The 19090-nt window shown below is 37.5% G+C and overlaps 1 protein-coding gene across 3 annotated transcripts in view; it reads left to right on the top strand.

The window, feature by feature from the left end:
* Positions 1-16644, top strand: part of LOC127509905 (zinc-alpha-2-glycoprotein-like) — a 28907-nt gene extending 12263 nt beyond the window's left edge. Inside the window, exons 2-10 of one of the 3 annotated variants that reach the window (XM_051889232.1) lie at positions 11376-11648; positions 11735-12022; positions 12091-12384; positions 13288-13359; positions 15090-15362; positions 15449-15736; positions 15810-16091; positions 16259-16330; positions 16419-16644. In XM_051889232.1, the coding sequence (XP_051745192.1) occupies positions 11376-11648; positions 11735-12022; positions 12091-12384; positions 13288-13359; positions 15090-15362; positions 15449-15736; positions 15810-16091; positions 16259-16330; positions 16419-16510 (1934 nt within the window). In that variant the 3' untranslated portion in view covers positions 16511-16644. Of the gene's footprint in view, positions 1-11375; positions 11649-11734; positions 12023-12090; positions 12385-13287; positions 13360-15089; positions 15363-15448; positions 15737-15809; positions 16092-16258; positions 16331-16418 lie in introns of those variants that run through there. The other 2 variants (XM_051889233.1, XM_051889234.1) reach the window with 2 other exon arrangements.
* The last annotated feature ends 2446 nt before the right edge of the window (positions 16645-19090 follow it).

Consider the following 19090-nt stretch of genomic DNA (forward strand, 5'->3'; position numbering starts at 1 on the left):
TCCAGCATATACAACGACTCGTGCTGGCGCGCTGGCCTTACACACACAAACTGATAAGTGCAATCGAGTTGAACAACTTCAAAATATACAACCCATGGTTCAAAATAATGTATTCTTACAAAATCAAAACATGTACCTGAGAAAACAGAAGTAACAGAGTGAGTTCATGTAGGCCCATTCCAGCATATACAACGACTCGTGCTGGCGCTACAATAAAACACATTTTTCACACTCTTCAGCATCCAATACTTTTCTCAATATTAAATATATATGTTGTTGCCGCTAATATATCACACATTTAATTAACAATTACAGAGCTTTCAATGACATGACTTACCGCTGGCCTTACACACACAAACTGATAAGTGCAATAGAGGGCGCACACAGTAAAAAGAACCAGCCAGCCAATAGGAAGCCCTGTTATCCCTTATTCTGTCCAATGATCTTCCAGTGTGATTATTTAACTTCTTATTATTTATATTCAGCAAGTGGAGACACACAATGTATATGTACAACTCTGTTACACGTGCATGAGAGGGTTGATAGTTCATGCTTGATGTAACTTGAAGCGTGACGTAAGCATGCCGATGTCGGACGCCGTCAGTTGATTTTTTTTGTTTTTTTTTCTGTGTATTTTGTTGTGAGCAGGTAATGATAATGAGAAACAAACAAGACAGAATAACAGAGGCAACAGTTCTTGCGCGAGTTTCACATGAATCTCCCGCGAGAACGTCAAGAAAGCTTCACGTTGCTCATTACAATATGCTTCGTCGAACGCGAAGTCGACTCTCATGCAGGCGCTGGTGACAGTTGGTCGGAAGCGAAAAGATGAATAGCCTAAACCATGAGAAAATTTCTGGGTGTACTGTATTTTCTTTTAATACAGAATAGCAATGGGATTCCTTCTTAAGATTCATCAGATGAGAAACAAGAGGAGGAGGAAGCCAAGCAAGAGAAACAATAACAACAACAACAACAACAAAAAGGGACAAAACGTGTTACTTTCTGTCAGGACTTCAGAATTTGAAATGAAAAGTTGATTTTAAAAAAATGAATAAATGAATAATAAGTGTTGCAGACCTGTTTTTAATTAAGTTGTTTTTTAAATAAAGGTTTCGGAGCCAGTGATATCAGATTGTTTGCATTTTTTTTATTACTTACCCTGTAACTACATGAAACAAGAGTATATTTCCCCATGTATTAAAAAAGATTGCAATAGTTCTTTCTACTTGCCTTGAAACAACTTAATCAGTGCACTTTCTCGCTAAATTGCTCCCAAATGTAAGATTGTTGTCAATCATAATAGTATAAGTACCCCTTAGTTCAAAATACTTATAGTATAAATAATTAGTTATTTTCCTGGTTGTTACCCCTTTATTCCCAAGACTTTATATATTGTTCCCCTATACTTACACGTACTTACTGTATAGGTACGCTGTAATTATTGAAAGTTACGCTGTAAAGTTGTTGTAATTATGCAGTACTTTCCGGGCTGTAATCTAAAGCGTTACCAAAACATTCTCTCTTCGTACATTTACATGCAATGGAACGCTGCCCATCTGCTGCTGTAACGGGGTTAAAATGAAAATTTAATTTAAAAAGTTTTGATATGTGATTTATTTGGTTAAATTCATTGGTGTTCGAGGGTTCCTCCTGTGGCTATTTATGGTACTGCAGACAATGTATTTTGTCCCTCTTCTTTTGCCATACAGCAGATTCGAACGCTGCTGTGGGTATGTGTGGTTTTTCACGCTTAAACTCATGAACAAATTAATGGTGATGATGATGTTTAAGTGAATCTTTTCTACGCGATTTCTTACATACACGTATTTGATCATTCCTACTGAAACAAATATTTAGTGCAGCAGCAGCGAGCATGTGAGTAAAATATGTTGAATTCATTCAGACCTGAGCGATTTTGTCTGCTTTGTGTGTTCGTTTATGTGATTTAGATGTTTTATAGTGATAACTGTTACTGAATGTCAAGTCAAATGTCAAAGTTTCAGATCTGTGAGGGGAATTGATGGGAATGGATCTCAAGTTTCATATGCTGTAACAGATACTGCTTATACTTTACATTGAGCGTATATTATAATGAGCCACTAAAGATAAATATGAATGAAGTTTGACCCTGGAAACTTTGTGGTGCTCTTTATTTTCAAAGGTTTTATGGTCATATGGTCAGAAGTGCAAACTATACAATAGTTAGGCTACTTTGAGGAAATGAATACTTCGACAGAATGAATAGTCTTGTTTTATTTGTTATATGTCATAACATAACTTCCTAAAGAGGAAGTCTTGAAATTTTGAAAGATTGCTTACGTTGGTCAGAAGAGAGAAATATGTCAAATTTGGCATCAATCCCTCAGCTATTGTATTGAACTTTCATCAGAGAACATAACTTTGGACCACTCAGCAGCAGTCCAGTCCTTTTTGTCTTTAACCAAGGCGAGACGCTTCTGACGCTGTCTGTTGTTCAAGAGTGGCTTGACACAAGGAATGCGACAGCTGAAACCCATGTCTTGCATACGTCTGTGTGTAGTGGTTCTTGAAGCACTGACTCCAGCTGCAGTCCACTCTTTGTGAATCTCCCCCACATTTTTGAATGGGTTTTGTTTCACAATCCTCTCCAGGGTGTGGTTATCCCTATTGCTTGTACACTTTTTTTCTACCACATCTTTTCCTTCCCTTCGCCTCTCTATTAATGTGCTTGGACACAGAGCTCTGTGAACAGCCAGCCTCTTTTACAATGACCTTTTGTGTCTTGCCCTCCTTGTGCAAGGTGTCAGTGGTCGTCTTTTGGACAACTGTCAAGTCAGCAGTCTTCCCCATGATTGTGTAGCCTACAGAACTAGACTGAGAGACCATTTAAAGGCCTTTGCAGGTGTTTTGAGTTAATTAGCTGATTAGAGTGTGGCACCAGGTGTCTTCAATATTGAACCTTTTCACAATATTCTAATTTTCTGAGATACTGAATTTGGGATTTTCCTTAATTGTCAGTTATAATCATCAAAATTAAAAGAAATAAACATTTGAAATATATCAGTCTGTGTGTAATGAATGAATATAATATACAAGTTTCACTTTTTGAATGGAATTAGTGAAATAAATCAACTTTTTGATGATATTCTAATTATATGACCAGCACCTGTATACACATGAGGGAACTAAACAGGAACAGCTGGGCAAGGATGAATGTAATCAGACACCATGGTAACAAATGAGGACTAATGCAGACAAGACAGAAAGAGAACTAAACAGAACATACTACACGTGACACTTAAAGGCCTTAAAGCGCTTGAACCCTGATGATTGCTGCTCACAGCTATAGTTTTCATTGTTTTTTATATGATTCAATTTTCTAATTCTTAATCACTTATTCATATTATTATTTTATTCACATTCTTTTTCTTTTATTAATCACTTATTATTATTGATTCATCATTTATTGTTTTTAAATTTGCTTTCTATTGTTGTTTAATCTTATGATTGTGTGGTCTAAATGGATGTTTGTCTTCATGAGTTAGAAATAAGAGAATGTCTATTTCAAGGTTTTAATGTCGCTAATAAATAAATAAATAAATAAATAAAATGGATGAGAAAATAATCCATATTACAAAAATAAGACTTACACAATATTATTCAAATATTACAGAATTTGTTATAAAAAAGTTTACAAATCACTGTATTTTCTAGAGTAACACTATTAAACAGTGACAACAGCAGGTGAAGTTACAACATCTCTTGCCTCCCCTGAGCCCACTGACTTTTAACAGAGCCCCTAAAGGGTGCAGTGGATTTGATGGGGGGTAATTGAGAATGAGTATGGGAAAGTCACGTGATGCTTCCATCACGCTATGATTGGATATGATCGGTTATGGTTGGATATGATTGGTATGGTATGGATATGATATCCTGCCTCTTGTTTTCTTGCATGTGTGCAAATTTACCTGAATTAAGATAATTATGGTGCTAATGGGAAGACTGACTAATTAATAAGTAAACAACTCACCATATTACTGCTTTATTACTTTTAAACATGACTTTTTTTTTTTTTTTTTTTTTTTTTTAGTGAGCAATCAGCATGCTGAAATTAAAGATAAGGTAGGTTGGGTTAAGATGAACCAAATCTTAATGATGATGGTTCATCTTAAAGCTGCTGTCCGTAACTTTCATTGCTCTAGTGGTTAATAAAAAGAACTGCATGCGTCTTGTGGAAGAACATTGTAGCCGGAGCTACTTCTCTCTTTTTATGTCTATGACGAGTTACGCAGGTATAGTGTGCTACTCCGCAGCGGTGCTGACCTGACCAGTCTAAAATAGTCAGAATATAAACACTTATTATAAGTGTACCATAATGATTCATGGTAAGACAAAAACATGGTTTAGAAAATGGATTCATGTTGTACATTCTCATTATATAATTTTTGTACATTTTGAACACAAACAAAGTTTGTGTTCCTCCCTGTTCATCACCTGTTTGCACTTCCTCATCAGCCTTTCCGCTTCTGCCTGGATTCCCTGCACCTGTTCATCGTTGTTAGCACTCCCTTTAAGTTGGACTCACTCCCTGCACTCCCTGTCCGTTCTTGTTGTTTGTATACCTGGTTTATGTGTTTGCTGTTCTGCTTACTTGCCTAATAAATGCCCTACATTTGTGGAAGTCCGTTATCTGCCTAATCCCTACTTCAGCAACCATTTGTAACAGAAGAATGGACCTAACCTAAGGACTTCAACAAGCTGCAATATGGGCATTTTCCTCGTCCCTGTGCCCGCAAAGAAATGCCAGCGACTGCCTCCCAGCGAGGAATACTCTTCTGCGGTGGATCGCCTGTGGGGTTTTCGGCAGGATGGTCGCCCGCTGGAGAGGTATGTGGAGGAATTCTCTGAGCTTGCTTACTTGGTGAACTGGCCTGATGCCCCGCTTAACGCTTGTTTTCTGCTGGGCCTGGACAAGGACACAATTCGTTATAGTGAACCTGCATGGTTTTTTCCCTAGTCGAGTCTATTAATCTGATTCTCTTTCTGAATGGTTCTGATTTTGAAATTGAAGAGGTTCAAAAAAAAATCGTGTTTTCCACGTCCAGTCCCCTCAGAAACACAAGTGGCCTGGCCAGTTCACCAACTGCCAGTTTCCCCCACATACCCCTCCAGTGGGTATTCCCCTGGTGTCCTGCCTGACCCAAAACCCAAGCCGGCCAAGAAGAAATCCACTGCGAGCCCCAGACGGCCAAAAAGAAGGGCCGCTGCCTCACCAGAGCCTCCTGTAAAGCCTGCCGCCCAGTCTGAGCCCTCGCCAAGGGAGGTTGACTGGCTTATAGACTTTTTTTACGGAACCTGCTCCCAGTCTCCACAAACCTGCCCCAAGTCTCCTCGATCTTGCTCCAGTTGCCCACGAGCCAGCTCCAGTTGCCAACGAGTCCGCTCCAGCTGCCAACGAGTCTGCTCCAGCTGCCAACGAGTCTGCTCCAGTTGTTCCCGAGTCCGCTCCAGCAGCCCCCGAGCCCACTCCAGCCCACGAATCCACACCATGCCACGAGCCCTTCCAACCCCCCTTAAATCTCCCCAAAAATTTTTTTGGGGGGGCCATGTACCAGTGGGTGGAGAACATGTGGGCGTCACACATGTGTGTGGGGCTCAGGATCCGCCATGGCCGTCCACGGCTCCTGATCCGCCATGGCCGCCCACTGCTCCTGACCCGCCATGGCCTGGATTCCCTGCACCTGTTCATCGTTGTTAGCACTCCCTTTAAGTTGGACTCACTCCCTGCACTCCCTGTCCGTTCTTGTTGTTTGTATACCTGGTTTATGTGTTTGCTGTTCTGCTTACTTGCCTAAAAAAAATGCCCTACGTTTGTGGGCATTTTTTGTGTATGCCCTACAATTCTGTGTCCACCGATTTGTCGAGTAAAAGTTATAGTTTTTATTTTGTAAAAAGAAGAAATGTTGTTACTAGTGTTATTTTTTTTTAAATTTAATAATTATTGTATTTAATGAGGTTATTATTCAGTATTTCCATGATTTAGATGTACATTTCAGACATCTTCTCTTACATTAAAGCCTATAGGATAATTGAGTGAAATCATTAAATCTGCATTCACAGTGTTGCTATTATGACATATCTTCAATTAAAATATATTTAAATTTAATATGTAAATATTCACATGCCTGTACATAATTTTACCTTTCAGATGAATCTCTTTTACTGGGATTCTGCTTTGTCTGTCATCGGTAACTATTCAACTAAATTGTCAAAATACATTTTTAAAGACACAATATGTAAGAGTTTTGGATATTTGAAAATATCCAAAAACCACTAGAACAATGTTATATATATTGTTGACTTGTGGACTTACATTATCTCAGACGTTTCCAACAATGTTTAAATCCAGAGAAATCAGTAATTTTAACCAGTATAACTGCCTGTGTCATTGTGTCACCTGTTAATGATGTCATATCCATGCTACACTCGATTTCCGATTACTTTCATAGACACCATGAAAACAACAAAGACGCTTTAATATATTATGTGTTTTATTAGACAGGTGAGCAACTGTTTGGGTACATTTATCAATAGAAAACGAATCATTGTTATATAGTTCAACACGGTTAGTCTTGTTAGTCTCAGAGACAATGCTGTTTTGTCAAGTGGCTAACATAGCATAATCAGAGAGAGCTCATCCACGAACTTGATTTCTTCCCGACTCCATCGGATTACTTTCCATCAGCTGTGTAAGTGAAGATGACAACTTCCACGATCCCATGCTGTTTCTTGGCGTAATCAAGCTACACCTTTGTTTTGAATAGGCGACCTCAAGTGGTGAAAATTACATATTGTGCCTTTAAATAGAATAATTGATTTATTAATTTACATGAATGACACATTAATATAAATATTAATAATCAGATGACAGTTGGAGAAAAAAACCTTGGGAGAAACCAGGCTCAGTCAGGTACAGGGGGATCATTGCGCCGTGTGTACATCGGACTCGACCATTGACGCGCCACATCATGCAACAGTGAGCTGTCTACACTGGCCACAACAAAGTGACCGTTGTCGACCAGAGCGTGTGTAATATATTTGTATTGTGTGTGTCTTTTCAGGTTGAGACAGCGATCTAAAGGCTGATGTAGAGTTTGAGATCAGACACCTGTTCAACAAACCAGATGACCAGAAACTGTTTGTGTTGATGTGGTTTAATATTGATTAGCATGAATTCTGCTTCAAACTCAGAAGAACATCACATTTTGTATTAAATAATTTAAGTTTGAAGTGCGAGTAGTTTCTAGTTCATCGTTTCTAGTTCATCTAGTTCATAGTGCATCCTGAGCAATTTGAGCTACAGTAGCTCGTCTGTTGGATCAGACCACACGGGCCAGCCTTCGCTCCCCACGTGCATCAATGAGCCTTGGCAGCCCATGACCCTGTCGCCGGTTCACCACTGTTCCTTCCTTGGACCACTTTTGATAGATACTGACCACTGCAGACCGGGAACACCCCACAAGAGCTGCAGTTTTGGAGATGCTCTGACCCAGTCGTCTAGCCATCACAATCTGGCCCTTGTCAAACTCGCTCAAATCCTTACCCTTGCCTATTTTTCCTGCTTCTAACATATCAACTTTGAGAACAAAATGTTCACTTGCTGCCTAATATATCCCACCCACTAACAGATGTCGTGATGAAGAGATAATCAGTGTTATTCACTTCACCTGTCAGTGCTCATAATGTTATGCCTGATCGGTGTATATTCTATAACTGTATAGCACTTTATCAAAACTCCGGTGTTTCTAGCTCACTTCCTCATTCTGTGCTGTCAGTAGGTGTCCGTGTAGTCCTTTAACAGTCAGAGAGAGTGAATTAGTCTGTTTGTACTAAATGAATCTTAAAATAGCAGACCTGATTATGAGTTTCTACTAACAACTACATACATGGCTTGGGTGTTATTTATTTCAGTAAACAACTGCAGTTTAAATGTTTTTTGTTTTTGAAGTCTGTCCTGTGACAGGCATTTGAGCGCATCACACACACAAAAGTGTGTTTTTTCACAGCTGTCAGTGTTTTTTCCCCTCCCCCACTGTGGTCTCCACTTAAACAGGTCACTGCGGTGTGCATGCCTGTTTGTTTCTGAAGATTTCAGGCGATGCACTTCCTGCTTAAAAACGCATCTAAATAGACTTTTGGACATCTGCACAAGTGTCATTATGAAGATCTTCGCTCTGCTTTGTGTTTTTCTTCTTTATGGGACTTCAATTCAAGCAGGTAATTGATTATAAGTTTATCAGAGAACCAAAGTGAAAGTAACTAATGAGCATGTGTCAATTTAAAATGTTTTTGTAATGACAGAATGAAAATGCGATTACAAATCCACTAATAACTGGACCTAAATTTCGATCTATAAGCAGTGGCTTATTTGCCACCACCGTTATTATATTAGGTTATTACAGTTTTAACTGGATTTTGTTTCATCAGCCTCAGATTAGTTTATTAATTTAAAAGGACAAAATTCTACTAGAAAGGCCAAAATTTTGACAGAATAAACTAGGACGACTTGCACTTTTTTTTTTTATATCATATTTTTGACTTTTTAAGTCGTAATTTCAACTTAGTATATCACAATATACTTAATTTTTTATCTCATAATTATGACTTTTAAAGTCATTATCTCAATTTAGTAAGTCATAATAATGTGAACTCTAAAAAATGCTGTGTTAAAAGCAACCCAAGTTAGGTTGAAAATGGACAAACTCAGCAATCGGGTTGTTTTAACACAGAAGTTTGGTTAAATGTTTGCCCGATGTTACTTAACCCAACTATTCTTTAAAATGTACTATATGGCTGGCTTAAAATGAACTTAAAATAGGTTGGAAATTAAAAATCATACACATAATTACTAGAGGCAACAATAATAATCAAAAGGTGAACATTTATTAATAAGCAATTGAATGCATGTTTATTGTTTAATTACTATTCATTAAACTTATTAATAAATGTTCATGTATAAAACATATTAATAAATGTTAATTTCCAACATACAGTCCTGGCCAAAAGTTTTGAGAATGAAATAAATATGAATTTTCACAGTCTGCTGCTTGAGTGTTTTTAGATCTTTTTGCCAGATGTTACTATGGTATACTGAAGACTAATTCCAAGCATTTCATAAGTGTCAATGGCTTTTATTGACAATTACATTAAGTTTATGCAAATGGTCAATATTTGCAGTGTTGATCCTTCTTTTTCAAGACCTCTGCAATTCGCCCCCTGGCATGCTGTCAATCAACTTCTGGGCCACATCCTGGCCGATGGCAGCCCATTCTTGCATAATCAGTGCTTGGAGTTTGTCAGAATTTTGTTTGTCAGAGTTTTTGTTTGTCCACCCGCCTCTTGAGGATTGACCACAAGTTCTCAATGGGATTAAGGTCTGGGGAGTTTCCTGGCCATGGACCCAAAATTTCGATGTTTTGTTCCCCGAGCCACTTAGCTATCACTTTTGCCTTATGGTGCTCCATCATGCTGGAAAAGGCATTGTCCGTCACCAAACTGTTCTTGATGGTTGGGAGAAGTTGCTCTCGGAGGATGTTTTTGTACCATTCTTTATTCATGACTGTGTTCTTAGGAAAAATTGTGAGTAAACTCACTACCTTGACTGAGAAGCAACCCCACAAGAGGCGGGTGGACAAACAAAACCCCACAAATTCTGACAAACTCCAAGCATTGATTATGCAAGAATGGGCTGCAGTCAGGATGTGGCCCAGAAGTTGATTGACAGCATGCCAGGAGGAATTGCAGAGGTCTTGAAAAAGGGTCAACACTACAAATATTGACTCCTTGCATAAAAAGGGTTAGTTCACCCAAAAATGAAAATTATGTCATTCATTACTCACCCTCATGTCGTTCTACACCCGTAAGACCATCGTTCATCTTTAGAACACAAATTATGATATTTTTGATGAAATCCCATGGTTTAGTGAGGCCTCCATTGCCAGCAATGCCACCGAACTTCTCAATATCCAGAAAGGTACTTAAAACATATTTAAAACAGTTAATGTGAGTACAGTGGTTCTACCTACTTAATATTACAAAGCGACGAGAATACATTTTGTGTGCCAAAAAACCCCACAAAATAACGACTTTTCAACAATATCTATCGATGGCCGATTTCAAAACACTGCTTCGAAACTTTGCGAATCATTTGATTTGAATCAGTTGTTCGGAGCACCAAAGTCACATGATTTCAGCAGTTTGGCAGTTTCATATGCGATCCTAATCACTGATTCGAAACAAAAGATTCGAAGCAGTGTTTTGAAATCGGCCATCACTAGATATTGTTAACAATATCTAGCTTGGCATTGCTGGCAATAGAGGCCTCACTGAGCCATCGAATTTCATCAAAAATATCTTAATTTGTGTTCCGAAGATGATGAAGCTCTTACAGGTGTAGAACAACATGAGTAATAATTTTCATTTTTGGGTGAACTAACCTTTTAATGTAAATGTCAATAAAAGCCTTTGACACTTATGAAATGCTTGGAATTATACTTCAGTATACCATAGTAACATCTGACAAAACACAGATCTAAAAACACTGAAGCAGCAGACTTTGTGAAAATTAATAATTGTTTGGGTTAATTTTAAGCAAGCAATACAGTTGTCACAGTTCCCTCGTCTCCTGAACTCCATTTCCCATTATCCTCTTGTTTCCACACCTGCACTCACTTCCTTCGTCATCTCCCCATCAGCACACAGCACCTGCACCTGGACTTCATCATCAGCACTGCCTTTATAATGGACTCACTCCCTTCACTCCCTGTCCGTTCTTAATGTTATACTACGTGTGTTTGGTTGTGTTTTCTCCTTTGTTATTAATAAATACCCGTTAATTGTGGATCTCTGTGAACGCCTCATCTCTACAACCCAGCAACTGTAACAACAGTATTTTTTTAACAATAGCTGAGTTAAATAAAACTACCCAACAGGTTGGGCAAACATTTAACTTGGGTTGTTTTTAACCAAACATTTTTAGAATGTAATACAAACCTTAGTTTCATTCATGAAATTTCCCCTTTGGAAGTTTTTCTCTCAGAAAAAAAAACATAAAATGACCGTTGACAAATTAATCCAGTTTTAATTGGTTTGGCACAGACTACCCAGCAGTTGGGTTACACAAACTACCCAGCACCTGGGTAAAAAATAGTAAAAAATAACCCAATAAAATTATCCAATTGGCTAACAAACATTACCTAATGGGATCCTATTGTAAAGTGCTACCAACTGGTCATTATAGTTCCAAGAACCAAAAAATAAAAAAGTAACTCTGCGTTTTTAGAGTGTAGTTCTTTTATGCCTTTTTATGTCTAGTTTATTCCTCTTCATTGCAGAGAAACACTCGCTGTATTACATTTACACGGGCTTGTCTAAACCTGTGAATCTGCCGGGCATCTATGAATTCTCTGCTATGGGTCTGCTGGACGACACACAGATCGACTATTACAATAGTAAAGAAAAGAGAAAGATTCCCAAACAACAGTGGATGAAAGAGAAAATGCAGGAGGATTACTGGGAAAAAGGCACTCAGTCCAGAAAGAGTAAAGAACAGTGGTTTAATGTGAACATCCACATTATCATAGACCGCATGAGACACGATGATTCAGGTGAGAAACATTCATACAGTTTAACCTGCACATGATTTTTATTATTACCACCTCACAACAAACATTTTGATTTGTGTCCATTTCAGATCTTCATGTTCTTCAGTGGAGACACGGTTGTGAAGTTGAGCAGCAGGGAGATCAAGTGAAGTTTCTCAAAGGCATTTCTGAGTATGGCTATGATGGAGAAAACTTCTTGTCTTTTGATGATGAAGAGTCTCAATGGGTCGCCTTTATTGATGCAGCTCTACCAACCAAGAGAAAATGGGACAATGTGCCAATCCTAAACCAATACACCAAAGGATACCTGGAGAAAGAGTGTGTGGACTGGCTCAACAAATTCAGAGAATATGGAGACGAGAAGCTCAGAAATGGCTGTGAGTAAATGTGTTTGTATTTGTAGATTATCTGCAGCTGATGAAACTGATTGTTGAACTGATTCCAGTGTTTTCAGCTCCTCCAAAGGTTTATGTGTTTCTAAGGAAGAATTCCAATGACAAAAGCAAGCTGAAACTCACCTGTATGGTCACTGGCTTCTACCCCAAAGACGTGATGTTGACCATTAGGAAATATCGCACATCTCTGCCTAAAGATGTGATTGAATCCACAGGAATCAGACCAAATCATGATGGGTCCTTCCAGATGAGGAAGAGTGTGGAGATCAAGAAGGAGGAAAAAGATGAATATGATTGTTTTGTGACCCACAAGAGCATCAAAGAACCAATTATCGCCAAATTAGGTATGCAAACTTAGGGTATGTTTACATGACAACAGTGTATTAAAAACATAAAGTTATTATCCCACCACTGCCAAGACAAATTTTGGGGTAGTTGGAGCCTAATGGTTAGAGAGTCAGACTAGTAACCTGAAGGTTGTGGGTTTGATTCTCAATACCGGCAGGAAATGACTTATGTGCCTTTGAGCAAGACACCAAACCCCCAATCACTCCCTGGGCACCACAGCAAAAGTGATTGCCCACTGCTCCAGGTTAACCCATCCACTAACTTGGATGGGTTAAATGCAGAGAACAAATTCCTAGTTTGGGTTACCATACTTAACCATCACTTTCATTTTTCCTTTGTGTTTTTCATGTACAGATGACAACATTGTCAAAACGATCCCTGTTCACATGGATCTGCGAAAGCGACTAGAAACACCGTATTATTCATGCCAGGCCAATAGATGGCTATGTCACTATGTAATGAAACACTATACGCACCTATAAACTAAACATATAATACGCATGCGAATGACGTCAACATTTTCACAAATTAACATTTTTTTGTAATTTACACGATGATGATAAAGGTATTGTTTTCAAAAACTTGCACTTTGAAACACGTTTTCAAAAGCTTGCATTTTCAGACCCACAAAACACAGTTGTCATGTAAATGAGCGGCCAAAATGAATAAAAATTGCCATCTTTAGTTAAATACGGTATAGTGTAAACAGCCCATAAAATTTTTCATTCAATCATTAAAGTGTATGCATCATAATGACTTATTTGGATATTGTTCAGAATTTAGCTTTATTTATGTGTATGAAATATTGTGACCTGACACAATAACATCAAATGTGTATGAAGTATCATGTCTGAGAATAGCACTGCCACTACACACTTCATTTTATTGTGGTTTTCCAGGTCAAGCTATTGAATCATCGAATGCCAATGCAGCTGATGCTGAAGAATCTTTGCTCAAGAAAGAATCTGATGGTATGTTTGAGCTGTACCCCAAGATTTTCTCACCCTCAAGCCATCCTTGGTGTAAATGACCTTCTTCTTTCTGATGAACACAATCTGAGTTATATTAATAAATATCCTGACACGTCCAAGCTTTATAATGGCAGTGAACGGAACCAACGAGTATAAAGGGGGGAGATACGTAGGAGCGTAGGGATACTTTTCCTAAGGATTCAACTTAGGAAAAAAGTGTAACAACTCTATGCTATGCCCTACGCCTCCCATATTCAACTTACGAAAAAAGTTAAATTTTTTCCTAAAGTTGATTATGGAAGGCGGTCTGGCGGAAGCTAGCCATGTGGAGTATGTTTATGATGGATGTGGATGGAGGCACTCTCTCTAGCTCATACTCGTTGGTCCTGTTCACTGCCATCATAATGCTTAAATGTGTCAGGATATTTATTAATATAACTCCGATTGTGTTCATCAGAATGAAGAAAGTCATATACACCTAGGATGGCTTGAGGGTGAGTAAAGCTTAGGGCTAATTTTCATTTGAAAGTGAACTAATCCTTTAAACTTTAGTATAGCATGTGTATGCATATTAGTCCATCGTCAGTGCTGGGGAAAGTTACTTTTAAAAGTAATGTGTTACAATATTGTGTTACTCACACAAAAAAGTAATTGTGTTATGTAGTTACTTTTTATGGAAAGTAATGTGTTACATTACTTTCTTGTTACTTTTCCTCACCTGGGCTGGGCTTGCTTTTTTGTTTTTTAATAACAACAACAACAAAAAAGTTCTATTTTTGGCAAATTTAAAGGCCCTTTTACACCAAAAATGAAATGAATAAGCCTCAAGCTGAAGGAAATGTAAAGTCAGTCATTATATGGGAAAATAAAGTAACTAAGTAACTTATTTGAAAAAGTAACTCAGATATTCTGTTGTGTAATTTAAATAATGCGTTACACTAGTTTCTTGGAAATGGCATAACTCACATTACTTGTAATGGATTACCCCCAACACTGTGCATCAATATAATTATTCTAGGCTCAGTTTATTATTATTGTACCTTATTGTTGGTCCAGTGGATGGATCTGTTGCTACTTGCAACAAACAGAGTCTGTTAGTAGGTTTGTGAAAAATATTTGTTTTGACCCTTCTTACTAGACCTTGCTCTTCTGGCAGGGCCTTGAATATACATCCCATTAGTCAAGAGTCCTTGGTGCAACTGCTATTAACACTAGGGCTGTGTCCAAAATGGCCCCCTAAAAAATAGATTCAGAGAAAATTGCTTATTACACTATAAGCTGCTAGACAAATGTCTGCCGAAATCATTCACTCATTTTCATTGACTCGTTCAGTGGACAATATTAGTAGAGTAATGTAAGGAATAGTGAATGAGGCTATATGGGGCAATTACAGGTCTCTAGGAATTATCTATAATTGCATAAAATATGGATTTTTTTTTTTTTTTTTTTGGTCACTTTGTTGTTTTTGATCTTTTTTGAAGATTAACTGTGTTGTAAGATTCTTTTCTTGCAGTGAAATTAAGTAAAAGTTTTCCAGTAGGATCTTGTTCAATCCTGTTTTTGACTAAAATATCTCTAAATTGCAGATCTGGCTTTATACATATTATTATTATTATTATTATTATTATTATTATTATTATTATAATACATTTAGTCTATTTTGTACTGAGTGTGTTTAGAAGTATAAGTGAACACTTACTTCATGCATATTTTATCCCTCTTCATTACAGAGAGACACTCGCTGTATTACATTTACACAGGCTTGTCTAAACCTGTGGATCTGCCGGGCATCTATGAATTCACTGCTATGGGTCTGCTGGACGACACACAGATCGACTATTACAATAGTGAAGAAAAGAGAAAGATTCCCAACAACAGCTGGATGAAAGAGAAAATGCAGGAGGATTACTGGGAAAAAGGCACTCAGTCCAGAAAGAGTAAAGAACAGTGGTTTAATGTGAACGTCCAGATTCTGATGAACCGCATGAGACACGATGATTCAGGTGAGGAACATTCATACTGTTTAACCTGCATATGATTTTTATTATTACCACCTCACAACAAACATTTTGATTTGTGCCCATGTCAGATCTTCATGTTCTTCAGTGGAGAGTTGGTTGTGAAGTTGAGCAGCAGGGAGATGAAGTGAAGTTTCTCAAAGGCATTAATGAGTATGGCTATGATGGAGAGGACTTCTTGTCTTTTGATATTAAAGAGTCTCAATGGGTCGCTCCAGTTGATGCAGCTCTACAAACCAAGAGAAAATGGGACAATGTGCCGATCCTAAACCAATACACCAAAGGATACCTGGAGAAAGAGTGTGTGGACTGGCTCAACAAATACAGAGAATATGGAGACGAGGAGCTCAGAAACGGCTGTGAGTAAATGAGCAGTATTTGTATTTCTTGATGATCTGCAGCTGATTGATAAACTAATACCTGTGTTTTCAGCTCCTCCAGATGTCCGTGTGTTTGTGAGAAAATCCATTTACAAAACCAAGCTGAAACTCACCTGTATGGCCACTGGTTTTTACCCCAAAGACGTGATGATGTTCATTAGGAAGTATCGCACATCTCTGCCTGAAGATGAGATTGAATCCACAGGAATCAGACCAAACCATGATGGAACCTTCCAGATGAGGAAGAGTGTGGAGATCAAGAAGGATGATGAAGCAGGATATGATTGTTTTGTGACCCACAGTTCCCTCAAAGAACCAATTATCATCAAACTAGGTAGGCAAACTGTAAGCATTAATTCAATTATTAGATACATCATAATGCCTGTTTCAGATATTATTTAGAATTTAAATATTAAGATATTGTTTCAGCTGTATGAAATATCATGTCTCAGAATAGTGCTGCATTGACACTACACATGTGATATTCTTGTGGTTTTCCAGGACAAGCTACTGAACCACTGAATGCAAGTGCAACTGATGCTGAAGAACCTTTCCTTGAGAAAGAAACTGATGGTATGTTTTTTTAAGCTTTGTTATTTATCAGGCAATTTTCAAGTAGATTCAGCAGTGGAGATCTGACATTATACTGTTTCTCCAACAGGACAAGAGAGATCTGGAGAATCACCAGACATCAGGGCGACTGTTTTCATAGTTTATATCTCTGTCATATTTCATTTTATCTGGATATTTTGAAGCACTTTGCTCAAGAAACTAACATCTTAGACTAAGTGCCCAAAGAAAGATCTTTTTATTTGAAGAGAGCTGATTTTCCAGACTCAAATTGAATTTTATGAAATTTAGCTATTAAAAAAATGCTATTAATCAAACATGTGAGTTTGTCTTTCTGACTTGCAACAGCATGTTTCCATGGTAAAATAGTATTTCCATCTATATTTTCTATCAATATTTTTTGATTTCGAAAAAAAAAAAAAAAAAAAAAAAAAAAAAAATCAAGTACATTTTGCCAGACATGCACAGTAACAAATGAATAGCTGTCTCTTAACACACATTGTAAAAGCTACATTTTACAACTATGCTTCTCGTCGTGGCCGCATTACCACCTCGGGTGTGCATTATTTTCTAAGAATTTAACAGCCCGTCGTCAATTATTCCTCACTTATTAGAACCGAATATTCCATAAAACATGATTCTGTTTGTCAAATAAATAAATAAATAAATAATAATATTAATAAAAAATAAATCCACACTGAAGGTGAAATAAATAAGTATAATGTATAAAGCCCATTTACGCTCCAACAGTAGGAAAGACATCTTGGTAAGAAGCACACTAGATAGCAAAGGTGAAACGTGTAATGTCAGAAGAGAACTTGAATGTCGGAACAACTTTCACTTTCACTTTTGAATCATGCGCTGCTGTTTGTCTCCTGAAGGAGGCGCTGTGACTCCATCAGAAACACCAGCGAAACAGCGACGTGCCGTGCTAGATCAGCGGTGTTGAAATGTTTTAGCTCAATAACATTAATCAGATGTAAATGTAAATGTAACTAACCCTTTACAAATGTATTTGTCTGTCAGTAAACCATCCATTAATGAATGAAGTAATTGGGGTTTTCCTTCATTTGTTCTTTAATAATATATAGGCCATTCTCAAAACGTTATATATTATATAAGCTATTTAAATACTGAGTACTATTAATTAAAAACATGTACTTACTATAGGGTTATAATGGTTAGTTGCATGTAATTATGCATAATTTACTGTTATTACTATGGTAATTACATGTAGACTAATAAGGACACTCGAATAAAGTCTTACCAAAAACCTACATGTTTATAAACGCAATGATATTACGCAGCGTCTCTCACAAATGTCTCCATGGTTGCAAGGCACACTCCCTGTGCAAGCAGGGGGTCACAGGCGCTGCGTAATATCATTGTGCCTGCTGCACCCATGGTACGGCAGCAAATTTCCTTGATTATTACGCCGGAATGAGAGTATAGTTCCTAGTCGTATCGGCCTTGAAAATCGCAACTTTTAATTTTCCGTCGGTCTTAGTACACGATGTAACTACAGAAGAGTCAAGTTTTAAATAGGAAAAATATTGAAACTCTTTGGTCATTTTTTAACGAGATGCTAACGGTCTAATCAGATTCAATGAACTATGCTAAGCTATGCTAAATGTGGTACCGCCAGACCCAAAGATCGGCTGAATGGATTTGAAAACGGTTAAACTCAACTGTTTAACTCTAGGGGAGTTGGAAAAATGAGCCTATTTTCAAAAAAAGTGGAGTGTTCCTTTAAGTTACTATGGTTACTGATAAGAATAGTTATCTTGCTCAGCTGTGTCTCATTAATTAGCCTGGTTTGTATTAGTATTAGCTGTGTTTTCTGTGTTTAGTCGTCCAGTCTTGTCTGTAGAACATCAGTGCATGTTTTGTTGCTTGCTTGCTTCCTTCAGTTGTATTCCCTATTATTAAAAGTCTGTGTTTGAACTCAGACTTCATCATCATGCGCACAACGCTGGGTATGAATGTTCTCTGTTGACTCAGGGTTGATCTACAGTTTGTGAGGCGCGTGCACCTGAAAGTGTGGTACGTACGGCAAACAGCCAATCACGTGGGACATGGAAAAGCATCAGTTTGATTGACATCTTGCAAGAATGTGCACAATTTAACTTTTTTGTTGGTGTTGTTTAAGATGAAGAGATTGTTATGAAAAAATATAATGAATTGAAAGACATTTACAAGGCAGGAATAAACACTGCTGCAGTGAAAGTTTGAGAAGGTGGATACTGACTATATCAATGCAAGTTAATAAACTTAATTTAAATAATTTATGGTTTACAAAAAGCACAAAAATTACATGTAAGCTTAATCACTTTACAAAGCTTTATATACTGAAGCTTGTATTTATATGTAGCCTATGTAGTTATATTAATTTAAATGGTAAGTTTAATATTAACTGTCAATTCATATAACTATATGGATATATTATAAATATTATACATAATTTATAAAATATAAATATAATAAACAATTAGTAGAAAAAATACATATGTACTTTTTTTTCTCTCTCTAAAATTTCATCACTCAACTGCTTTAATTTGGAGCGAGAGATACAGAGGGAGTGGCTTTATTGCATCAGATACAGGTCATTTTACTCGCAGCTGATTGGTCCAATTTGGTTCTGCGATCTCTAACCCAGAATGTAACCTGATCCGGAGCAGGTTAGCCGTGAAGTTACCATAGTGATGAAACCTGCTCAAAACCAACCCATTTCATGAGCCTGAAAATTCAGAGTTTGCTCAAACT

The sequence above is a fragment of the Ctenopharyngodon idella genome, chromosome 3, assembly GCF_019924925.1.
Source record: "Ctenopharyngodon idella isolate HZGC_01 chromosome 3, HZGC01, whole genome shotgun sequence".
Classification (NCBI taxonomy): domain Eukaryota; kingdom Metazoa; phylum Chordata; class Actinopteri; order Cypriniformes; family Xenocyprididae; genus Ctenopharyngodon; species Ctenopharyngodon idella.